General features: G+C 39.9%; 1 protein-coding gene across 2 annotated transcripts in view; it reads right to left on the reverse strand.

The window, feature by feature from the left end:
* The window catches only part of INO80 (INO80 complex ATPase subunit), a 74,566-nt gene that overhangs the window by 8,502 nt on the left and 53,783 nt on the right, over positions 1 to 12,281 (reverse strand). For both annotated transcript variants that reach the window (XM_071809172.1, XM_065839572.2), the window contains exons 27-29: positions 9,695 to 9,822; positions 4,895 to 4,989; positions 1,239 to 1,311 (exon numbers count right to left, since the gene is read on the reverse strand). In XM_071809172.1, coding sequence (XP_071665273.1) covers positions 1,239 to 1,311; positions 4,895 to 4,989; positions 9,695 to 9,822 — 296 coding nt within the window. The remainder of the gene's footprint in view (positions 1 to 1,238; positions 1,312 to 4,894; positions 4,990 to 9,694; positions 9,823 to 12,281) is intronic.

Genomic DNA, 12,281 nt, shown 5'->3' on the forward strand with positions numbered 1-12,281 from the left:
TAGAGTTATCACACAAAAAGTAATACTTGTCTTTTTTTTTTTCTCCAAAACTGAATAAAGACTAGTCTAATCCAACACTTCCAGTGCTTTTACTACAGAAAACTGAACCACCACATTACATTCATATTGCCTTATCATTCCAACAGTACTTGTGCAAAGTAGACATACAAAACAAAACCACTGAAACAAATTTTAGACAACAAATTGTTCAGAAAGTTACAAAACCACAGAACTAAAAATGCTTAAGCAACAAGCCTGCAGGAGCCTGTGCTTCTGCCTGTTTATTTCCTCTGTTGAAGCAACTTCAATCAACAGAACTTTTCAACTCTGAATATCCTCCAAATACTTGCTTTCTTCTGATTTCTTTCAAGTAACAGCAAGATATGATGGGATATATATTTTTTTATTTGTGTACTATTTTTGATTCAGAGATCTTTGGTTTTGTGTGGCTAAGGATTACAGCCTGTCTGCACGCAAGGTACTGGGTTAGAAGCACAAGAATAGCTGTTGTTGAAGAGATAAATGGTTCAGCTAGGTCAGCATTCCATCCCTGGTGATTAGTGGCAACTGCTCCAGAGTGCAAATCCTTGCAATTCACTTAAATCTGTATGCCTTTACACCTTGGGTGAGTAGAGGGGAAGCAATTTATCCTTCCTGACTATCTGATGTTCAACTATAAATGACTTTGAACTTTTAGAGGCATTGCTTCGTTCTTCTGTGCACAGAAAACAGGGTAACCTCCACCTGTCCTACTGATTCCTTTGCAGTTGAACCTCAAGAACGAACAGTCATACAGGAAACAGCATTCACTGTATGAAAGCGTCATTTGCACCTGTAGACCCCTTCAGGCATCCACCTCCTTTCTCGACTCTGGTACTAAAGCATGTGGGGAGAAGGAAGATATTTCCAACCGTGACCAAAAACTGTGTACCAAGTGTCCAACACTCTACAACTTCATAATCAAGATAATACTACCTTGTAAATATGAACAAAGTAAACAAGGTTATGCAATTTCATGATGTGAATGGTAGTACCATGGCTAAGAGAGTGCCAATTTCACACAGAAAGACCAATTTTCCTACATAAATTGTGAGACTGGGAGGCAGGAAATGAGCAGCTTGGGAAAAACAGTGGTTGGAGGCATATGAGGCAGGAAAACCAATGAAACATTTATACTGAAAACTAAATACCAGTAAGCCAAGTATTTATTCTGTATTACTTTACCAAACTTCACCTACCGTATCTGCAGCTGTAAGGTTAATGCCCAAGCCTCCAGCTCTTGTGCTTAACAGGAACACAAAAATATCATTCCTATAGAGGAAAGAGATTAAAACATCCTTATTTTGTGCATGGTTAACAAGAACTAACCACAGAAGTAGATTTTGGTTTTGGGCCCATACAATGTGATCAGGGCTATTTCTATTACTTGAACACTTCAGAACATTTTGTGCTGTTCATTCATGGTCAAGGAAAAACAAATCAATGAATGAGTGAGAGAAGTTAATCTACAAATCAGGACTGTTGGAACACACAAACAGTCAGTGTGCAATAGCAGCTTATTAATCTCTATCAAAACAAACCAGGGTTTGTTTATCTTGCTCACATTAGAAATTAAGATTTCATATGGACAAAGAACAATTTATTGTTTCACAGAACTGATGCTAAAAAAATCTTGCCTTTAACAATGCTCAATTGATAAAGAAAGAAAAATAAATATTGAAACTGCATACATGGAAGTTTTATTCAAAATTTGGTGCTTTGAATAGAGCAAATAAGGAGACAGGTCTGTGAGCAGGATGACCAAGTACTGATGAAAACTCAAGTGGTAACGCATGTGCTAGTACAACTCAACAAATGCAAAAATATAGGGGGTTTGGAATCCATATCCTTGAAGGTCAAGTGGAACCGACTGTTTCGGCAGGACTCAAAACTTCAAGACATTCACAAGTACCTGGCAATGCTGGGATCATAAAAACCAGACTCTCAAAGAACCTGTGCTGATTCAAGGCAAGACTTTCCCCCCTCCCACTCCTAAAGAAATTGCCAATAGACAACTATGAATTAACACCAACAGAAAAAGGACCAAAAGCTCTAAAATTAGAAACAGAAGGTTGGCAGTTGAGGAGGTGTGGTCTAGACAATAGAGTAGTGAGGTGGGTTGCAAACTGGCTTAAAGAGAGAAGCCAGAGAGTGGTGGTCAATGGTGCGGAGTCCAGTTGGAGGCCAGTATCTAGTGGAGTGCCTCAGGGGTCAGTACTGGGGCCAATATTATTCAATATATTCATTAATGATTTAGACGAGGGAATTGAGTGTACTATCGGCAAGTTTGCTGATGACACTAAGCTGGGAGGAGTGGCTGACACGCCAGAAGGCTGTGCTGCCATCCAGCGGGACCTGGACAGGCTGGAGAGTTGGGCGGGGGATAACCTGATGGAATTTAACAAGGGAAAGTGTAGAGTCCTGCATCTGGGCAGGAACAATCCCAAGTTCCAGTATAGGTTGGGGCATGACCTATTAGAGAGCAGTGTAGGGGAAAGGGACCTGGGGGTCCTGGTGGACAACAGGATGACCATGAGCCAGCACTGTGCCCTTGTGGCCAGGAAGGCTAATGGCATCCTTGGGTGTATTACAAGGGGGGTGGTCAGTAGATCGAGAGAGGTCCTCCTTCCCCTCTACTCCGCCCTGGTGAGACCCCATCTGGAATATTGTGTCCAGTTCTGGGCCCCTCAGTTCAAGAAGGACAGGGAACTGCTGGAGAGGGTCCAGTGTAGGGCAACAAAGATGATTAAGGGAGTGGAGCATCTCCCTTATGAAGAAAGGCTGAGGGAGCTGGGGCTCTTTAGTTTGGAGAAGAGGAGACTGAGGGGTGATCTTATTAATGTTTATAAATATATAAAGGGTGAGTGCCACGAGGATGGAGTCAGGCTCTTCTCAGTGGCAAACAATGATAGGACAAGGGGCAACGGGATCAAGCTGGAACACAAGAGGTTCCACTTAAATTTGAGAAAGAACTTCTTAGTGAGGGTAACAGAGCACTGGAACAGGCTATCCAGGGAGGTTGTGGAGTCTCCTTCCCTGGAGACATTCAAAGCCCGCCTGGACACATTCCTGTGCGACCTCACCTAGGCGTTCCTGCTCCAGCAGGGGGATTGGACTAGATGATCTTTTGAGGTCCCTTCCAATCCCAAACATACTGTGATACTGTGATACTGTGGCAGTACAAAATATAAGAGTGCAAAAATCCACACCGAGCTATGGACAGCTGGGAGAAGCTGAAGCCGAGCTGTCAGTCTCTAGACTTTATCTTGCAGGTAACCAAGCCAAAGAAGTCAACAGGTGCCTGTTTGCAATGCAGGTAAATCCTTGGCCAGGAAATATTTTCACTCTTGTAACAACAGTGGAACATGTGTATAGACAGTCACCTGAACATCCAGCTGTGAAATGCTTCTGGAAATGCCATATGGCAAGGAAAGAAAGTAGACAGTGCCACAGACTACAGGAACATATTATCACTCCATAGCTATATATTTTCAGCACCCTCCTAGGATATCCTGTAGGATAGTTTAGTCTCAGTCAGGCTTTTTTCCCTGGAAGTATTTCTCGTAAGTTAATAGTGTATAAGAGGAACTCAACCAACATTTTAATAGGAATTCTTGTTTAGAGTGACTGACCTATATATTTCAAAGGGACTTCCTGCTGAAATGGTTATTTTTCTTCAGTTTTTCTATTAATTAATAAAAAACAAATCCTGTTCATTAATAAAAACAAACTATTTCACTTCTTTTGGTTAAAGCACCTTATAGGAAGAACAGTCAGGATTCCAAGAGGAAAATATAACCTGCAAGGAACCTGTTTCTGACACCTGGAAGTGGGTAGAAAGGTACTGCATGGTCATCTCACTTCAGGTATTTGCACATATTCTTTTCAAGTTTATTGCTCTGATGAGGAGTTCACTAGAAGACTCATCATTGCAATACAGTCCTTCAGGTCTTTAAGCCTCATGAACCAGAGGCCTGAAAGGCTCCGTATGGCTTCCCCTCCTGTCTTCAGCTATGATACCTTGGCACTGCTAACGCAAGGACTGTTCTCTAGTCTAGAATGTTGCTTTCACCTCACAGAAAACAACCATCTATGAACCTATCACCTCAGAAAAGTGATGTTCGTACAAGCTCCCGCCAGTATCCAGGAACAATAACCTTACTGTGAACTAGCACACCAAACTGACATCATATCAAGCCATATCCCAAGATTAAAAGGAAATTTAATAACCATAAACTCAATCATTATAAATAATATACCCTAGTAGAGACAAACTTATACTAAAAGATATTAACTTACAATAAGATCACATACTCCCCTTTCCTAACGTGCTTGTAAAAACTGCAGAATCCATTTTGCTTTACTAAATGAAATGGGTTAGCATATCTTACTATCTAATTAAAATACTCATTTTATCACTTGTCTGTTAGTTTAAGCTTTCTAGATAGGACATGCTGAGATTGTTTGTTTTGCAGAAAACCAGGTCACTTGCAAAGCTCTACCATATGCAAGATTTTGAATCTCATCTTGACAGTGTCAGAGTATATAACAACCAATGAGTACTTGCTGCCTTTCTACTGAGCTTCTTTATAAGCAAGTGTATTTGTAATGGCAAGAAGCACAATAGGTGGGCACACTAAAATTGCTTACAATACTGTTTCACAGATGACAAATTCCTAAATACAACTGTGTTCAGTATCTACACCAGTAACTCCTCATCAGCGAACCATGTAGAAATTGCTTCAGAGAAATGAGGTGCATTTCTATCAGGAATTTAAGATATTTCCATTACATCTTATACCAACTCTCTATGTACATAGAATTTAGCACAGAAACACCTTGTAAAATATATTACCTGTTCTGAAAATCTGCTACCATGTCCCTTCGTTCAGAAATCTTCGAAGAACCATCCAATCTCATGTAGGTATGCTTCCTATAAACCATGTATTCCTGCAAAGAACACACATCAGAAATTGTTCTTGAAATCGTTCAATCTTGATTCTTCCAGAAAAAAAAATAAAAGCAGAATTGCTACTTATCAGTAGAAAAGCCCTAAATGTTATCGACAAATATGCTATAAGAAATCTTATGTAAGCAATACATTACAATAATAGAAATTCAGGAATTTAAGCTACTCAGTCATATGTCATGTTTTGCTTTTCATATAAGAGATAAATGACAATGTCTGTTCAGAGCTGGGATGCATTTGCTGCACTGCAGACAGTGTTATGGTACATGCCTTTTTTTCTATAAATAAATAGGTAAATCACTAACATAGGAGGTTTGCTTTCACAAAGTCTAAATTTTTACTAAATCCTGAGCTTTCACTGTGGAAGCAAACCTTGCCTAACAAACCAACTGTATCTGTGCCCTGTCAATTTTAAACCATTTGACTAGTGGTTTTTAAAACCTGGTACTGTATGCTGACGTCTGTTCGGGCTTTATCTCGCTCCTAAAGAGCCTGTGAATCTGACTGCATACAGGAACACTTTGAACATTACATTGGTGTGTCAGACCACAGCTCATGACAAGCAACAGAATCGAAACCATTGCCTGGGACACAAATCAAATGGCATCAACCAGAAACGCTGCAGGCCAAGGCTTTTTACAATGAGCCATTTTCCATGCACTAAGGTACTCAGCATTTTCTAATACCTGTGCAACTACCAATAGAAACTGAATTACATACAAAGCTCTCCAGGCTTTACAGATGTCCATAGAGTTTCTCTGGAAAGATACCCCCTGATACTCTAACAATGTGATCCTTGGCTGACGAGATGCAAATGCTATGGGTTACGCTTGTTAGATCTAACCCTACTGGTGCACGTGTCTTTTTAAGATGCTGTGACTGTAAACGAAGACAGATGGTGCTTCAGCAGCAAGAACTATCGGATTCATCTTGCTCCAAGCTGCAGCGTTCAGCAGATACAGCACTGATGTGCTGCGAGAAAACATGGCAGCGCTTGAACTCTAATGAACCTGCTGACAGCACCAAGCTCAGTTTTGCTTTTCACCTGCGCTTCAGGGCTCCTGCTCCTTTTTTCGTTCTGCTTTGCTAGCGCAGATGAGGTGAAAGAGCTGCCATACTATAAGGAATCTGGGAAAAAGACTGCTGTAGTGGAAAGAAGCTTCAACATATGGCAGATGAAAAATAAGCAAATAATGTGGAAATGGCCAAAGTGACACTTAGTCTACCTTCACAAAACAGAACTCATGACTAGTATGATTTGTGGAGTACAATAATAGAAGTTCAAAGCAGGGAACAGCTACTTCACACAGACACTCAAGCCCTAATTTACTATTGATTTATTCCATTTCTATGACAAGTTTCTGTCACCAACTAAGACCAGAAAGATACAGTTGTCAATTGGGCACTATATGATCTTTTCTCTAGACTTGAGCAATCCTCTATCATCACAATAGCCTTTTCCTTCCATTCCTTTATTACTGTTGTTATCTGTCTTTATGATGACTCAACCTTTCAATATCTTGATTTAGTCTTCCCTCACCTCAGTATTAACCATCTCTTCACTAGTGTCCTCTAAACAAACTTCAGCATGAATATAAACCAACTTCTTTCATTCCATCAGGTGCACTTATCCTGACCTCAGACCGTAGACATTTCCACTAAGGCACAAATTACAAAAGAATAAACTATTTTACATCTGTAATATGGGTATTCATGGGTTGTTCGCCCCAACCCTGCAAACTAGGTGAGTACATTGGTCTTCAGCTAATCATCTGTTCCACACTCTGCTCAGCAGGTTCCGGTCTGCCTCCATCCACCTTCCTTTGGTCATAGTGTAACAGCGCTCATATGAAGCATCCTTTTTTTGTGAACTGTTTTTAACCAGTATTTTTCCAAATATTAACATTACACTCTTTCAATTCAGTAAGAAAAAAAAATTGCAACTTATACTACACTTGTCAGCAGTTTAGTGCTTTGATCACTTGCAGAAACAGCACATTTTCAGATAAAAAAAAAAAAAAATAAAAGCACTCCGATGGCAAACAAACTATTTAATTGTGGAAGGTACTTTATGACTGCTCATTTTTATAGTTCCCACAAGGAGTGAGGGGGTGGGGGAAGCTTCATGGGGAGGCTTTAATCTCATATAGACTTATAGCAGATCTGCTTGAAAAATCTACCTGCCAATGTTCTTTAGTGTAAGGGGTCACCAAGCCACCAGAAGTATCAATCTAGGGAAAATAATGGAAGTGGCACTGGCAACAGAGCACCTGTGCAGGAAACAAGCAACACAGAATGACTCAAGTACATCACTAATGCAGTGCTGTTAAAGTCAGAGCTCTTCTGGGCTTCGCCATTGATCCTTTCTCAAATAACTATAATGTGTTTTCCGTTCATGTTATTTCATAGTCCAAATTGAGTACACTTGTGTTTTAACACAACTAGTAAACTTTTGGTAGAATATAACTACGACATTTTACTTCATGCAGAATATATTTGACCCGTCATCACACAAATGCAATGTGATTCCCACTGAAATCAGGGACGATTACTCTTCTGTATAGGAGAAGGTAATCATATTGAGAAAAACAAACGTGACAATCTTAAAAAGTATGAAATACATATCTGCATGAAATAACTGTACTGAAATTATACTTTATCCCCTTCTGTTGAAAGAAGATAGCTTTCCTCTTTGTATTTATATGTGCCATTTTATAACGGCTGAATTAAACAGCAGTTCTTTAGGTCAGCAACGTCAAACAAACATGGTTTTGTAACTTTGCAAGCAATGTGTTTTGTGCTCTCTGCCCTGTGTAGATTAGGTTAGTATGATACCATAGCAGTTACACTGACACAGTCAAAATACTGTGAAAAGAGGACACCTGATGTTCTTTCATATTCAAGCAGGCAGAGGGGATGTATTTTGGTATCTCAGGTTAAAAAATAAAATAAAAATCTACTGATACACTAATTTTGCAAGTATTTTCTTACAAACTGAGTCCTTGCTTGATTTTTAGCTTGCTCAGCTCCAGGTTGTGTTACATGGGTGAGGAGAAGGATAAACAGAGGACTTGTTAGGTGGCTTATTTTGTAATAATAAAACCCAACAAGTAAAGTTGAGCATTTAGGAGGTGGAAGAGCAAAATGGTGTGCTCCCAAGCCTTTAAAACGAAATGCTAACAGAAAAGACAGAAGTACTGAGCACTCAACTTTAGGAGCTTCATGGTGTAATGTAGGGTGTCAACAAACCTGCTCCATGTCTAATATTTGCCAAAAAAGCACCATAGGAAGCAATGCTGGGCAAAGAGCCAAAATACAGAATTGCAACCATGCAAATTCTGTTTTCCCTCATAGCAGCAAAAATAAAAATTCAGCTTGTGATTTGCAATTGAACTATTAACTGTTGACCTTAAAATGCACTTCTGTTCATACAGGGTTCATGATTCAGTCAGCTACTGATTCAGGCTTCTCACTTTTCCTCTTTATTGTGGAGACGACAGTATCCCACATCAAACACCTCTGAGAGAGCCCATGTACACCTAGGACTAATAGCTGAAGGATCACAGCATCTTGAGGTTTTAGTAGTACTGAAATTATACTGTCAAATGCAAATATTTTCCCACCTACTATCTATTCACAGTCAGAAAACTTTATCAGGATTGCCTCTTTGAAACTAACATACATCAAATCTCCTATTTTCCTTCTCAGAATTAGATAGTCGTAGAAGTTATTACTACCAATCCTTCACTGATAAGGGACAGAGGCATTGTGACAGAAGATACTCCTCTGTTCAGATCCAGATGAAAACTCAAACTTTGCTGTCTTCAACAGAAGCCCAAAGAAATAAAAATATTTATTTCTAAGCATTATAAGTATTACCAATAGGAAACCACATTAATAGTTCTACTAATGTCTCTTCAGACCAGCTCTTTGGTGGCATGGCTGCTCATCAAATACCGATTTTTCTTTTCTTCTTCTGAGGCAGACAGACTGTATTTAAATAACAAATAATGACTTAACTCCTAATTTCTTTCTCATCATACATGCCAGGGAACCTCTTATTATTAGTGTCTACCAAGCTTCTGTACAGGAATAAGACGATAGAGGGAAACAGTAAAAGTCTGTGAAATTACAAGCAACATAAACCATGTAAAATTAATCACTGTTCTCTCTCTTTCTCCCAATAAACAGACACATGGGCACCAAATGAAAAGAGAAAGAAGTAGTTCAAAACCAGCAAAATGGATAATTAAGACATGCACCCCCTTGCCACAGGGCAGTGTAAATGACAAAAATTTACACAGACTCAAGATGCAACTGAACAATTTCACGGAAGAAGAAGCCATTGAGGATTCCTGAATCTACAGAATGCACATCTGGCTCAGACAGCCCTTGAGCTGCAAACTGCTGGACACTGAGACTAATTGCGAAATACCACTATTCTTGTACATTCTCCTCATACCATCTGCTGTTGTACACTGGTGGAAGCATGACACTAGGCTGGACCTTAATTCTAACATTGTATGGCAGCTCTCACATTCTCATATTGATGCATTTACTGGGTAGCCTTCAGTATAATAATTTTATGCCAGGTTTGCTGCATCCAAATTATAATATTTTCTCCAAAACATCGTTGCAAAATCTGCATCTTCAGAATTTGTCTTCTGTAGGCTACAGATCTCCTACCTCCAGTAAGTCAATCATCCGCGTCATTTGGGAGTAGATGAGAACTCTGTGTCCTTGAGACTTCAGTCGTGTCAACAACAGATCAAGAGCATGAAGCTTCCCACTGTCAGTGATCAGACTCTCCTTGTCTGAAAAGAAATGGAAGAAAAGCAGGTAACTAATAAAGCCAAAACAACTACATGCAACAAGTTGACTTCTAAGTTTTCTGAGCATTTCACTGCATCATAATCCCTAAAGTAACACGTTGTGATGGAAGAAACTGCAACATCCCTTCAGACTGACACAATGACACTGCACGGCTCACTATAACTTGTTTGCTGGGACAGGTGTATATGAGTATACTCAGTTCGCAAAATCTCATCCCAGATTGACCTCCCCATGAGTACGGACTCAGCCCTTATTTGGACAGCCACATTTGAGCACAAGACCTATGGGGAGAGGCTGAGGGAGCTGTGGTTGTTTAGTCTGGAGAAGAGAAGGCTTAGAGGTGACCTCATCACTGTCTATGACTACCTGAAGGGAAGTTATAGTCAGGTGGGGATTGGTCTCTTCTCCCAGGCAGCTGGCAACAGGACAAGGGGGCATGGGTTTAAACTCTGCCAGGGGAAATTTAGGCTGGATATTAGAAAGAAATTCTTTATGGAGAGAGTGATCAGGCATTGGAATGGCCTGTCCAGGGAGGTGGCGGACTCACCGTCCCCGGAGGTTTTAAACTGAGATTGGACATTGCACTTAGTGCCATGATCTAGTAAATAGACTGAAGTTGGACCAAGGGTTGGACTTGATGATCTCTGAGGTCTTTTCCAACCCAGTCAATTCTGTGTGATTCTGTGTGTGATTTCCCTTGTCTAAGGATTCGCTCTGACCAGATCAACAACCACAACATGCCTTCAGAGTTGAACAAGCTTTCCCCCACTTCACACATCAAAACACTGTCCTCTGGACATTTGCTGCTATGCTTTAGACTTATCCTCCACAGATCTAGTTTCATGATCAAACCCTTCACCAACACGGAAAACGGGGAACTGTAAAATAACAGCCCCTTCACAGCACTACCATCTTCTTCTTCCCTGTCCTCTGCTCTTTTTTTTGTTTTGTTTTGTTTAAGAAATGTTTCCAGATTGCAATCTCTTAAGTCACTTCAGATTTTATACTTCACGTCCTCTGTATTTCAGCCATGCTCGTGAAGTATTTTTCAGGAAGGAGGCCTTCCTGTTTGTACATTCTGTACATAAACTTCAGTAAACAATACATTACTATTGAAAGGATGAAGAGAAATTTTCTTCCAAAAATATTATCAGTTGGAAAGGCCACTGACGATTCTTTATTCTTTGGGATGTCTGAAATTAGGTTTACAGCCAAAACGGAAAGTTGACAACTGCAGATGGTGCAGGCTAGTACAGAACCCAAATATTTTTGACATGTCTAGCAGGTACCATTCTCTAATGTCTAGGAGGTAACACTTCCGCATGCTTCCCATCGAACAGAATGAATTAACTGATGGGCTGAAGAAAATCCAGCTTTCTGTAAGACAGTTAGCTGTCTTGCACAATATTCTAATTAAAAAGGAAAAGGTATATACTAAAATTAATTAATCCATCTGAGCACTACGCATTTTAATATAGCTAAACCCAAGTTCATACTAGTGGAACAGAAGACTGCAGATCACAAAACGGTGCTTCTAAAAAGATCTTATAAGCATGGCAGGCAACACAGTCCATGAGTGCCCAAGTGCAATCATGTGGCAGAAAGGGTCAAGTTTGATTCTTGGCACATGCAACCAGGGGTTTACTGAGAAAAGAAAGAATGTGGTTCTTCTATACTTAATTTAAAAGATCATTGTGAAATAGCATGCCTGGGTTTAGTACATCTTTGAGAAATGCTGTAGAAAACAGAAAGTGTTCAGGAAAAACCTCCAAGATTTTAGTGTTCTAAAAATCTTCTCCTGCAGAGAGGAACTTCAGAATCTTGATGCATTTCCATTTTTCAAAGAGCAATTGGCACTACTCTAGATTCTTCTTTTGGACAAAGGTTTTTTTACGAACAGAAGAGAACTTCATACCAACAGAGAAAGGCACAGTATCCAGTGAGTTGTTAAAATTGTAAAAACAAGGCACGCTTCCCTCTTACCCTTCCAACAGTGAGGGAAAACTATTCAGAAACACTTTTATCCAGAAACATGGGGGATCCTTCATCACTTTAGTATTTTTATCAAAATCTCTTTCAAAAAATCCTTTAGCTTAAATATAAATAACGGACTTCATGCAGGAATTAGTGAGATCTACATTAGGACATCAGAAGATGCAGCCAACAGTTCTGTTTTCTGCAATCCAAAAAATTGTGAGTTGTCAATATTGCTCAGAATTATTAGTTGTTATATTTGGACTTCAAGCCAATGCTGTGAACACACTCTCTTCTGGAAACTTTAGAGCCATGCTCCTGCAATGCACCAGCCCAGAATCCAAGACAAGAGAGCTCTGCTTGTTCTTGCTTCTCTAGATAGTCACTGTTTTTCTCCAGCTTGCTCTCCCTTTTGATGGTGATCTTGTTGCTTTGCCAGGAGCAAGTGCCACATTATTACTTGAAT

The sequence above is a fragment of the Patagioenas fasciata genome, chromosome 5 (genome assembly GCF_037038585.1).
Source record: "Patagioenas fasciata isolate bPatFas1 chromosome 5, bPatFas1.hap1, whole genome shotgun sequence".
Taxonomy (NCBI): domain Eukaryota; kingdom Metazoa; phylum Chordata; class Aves; order Columbiformes; family Columbidae; genus Patagioenas; species Patagioenas fasciata.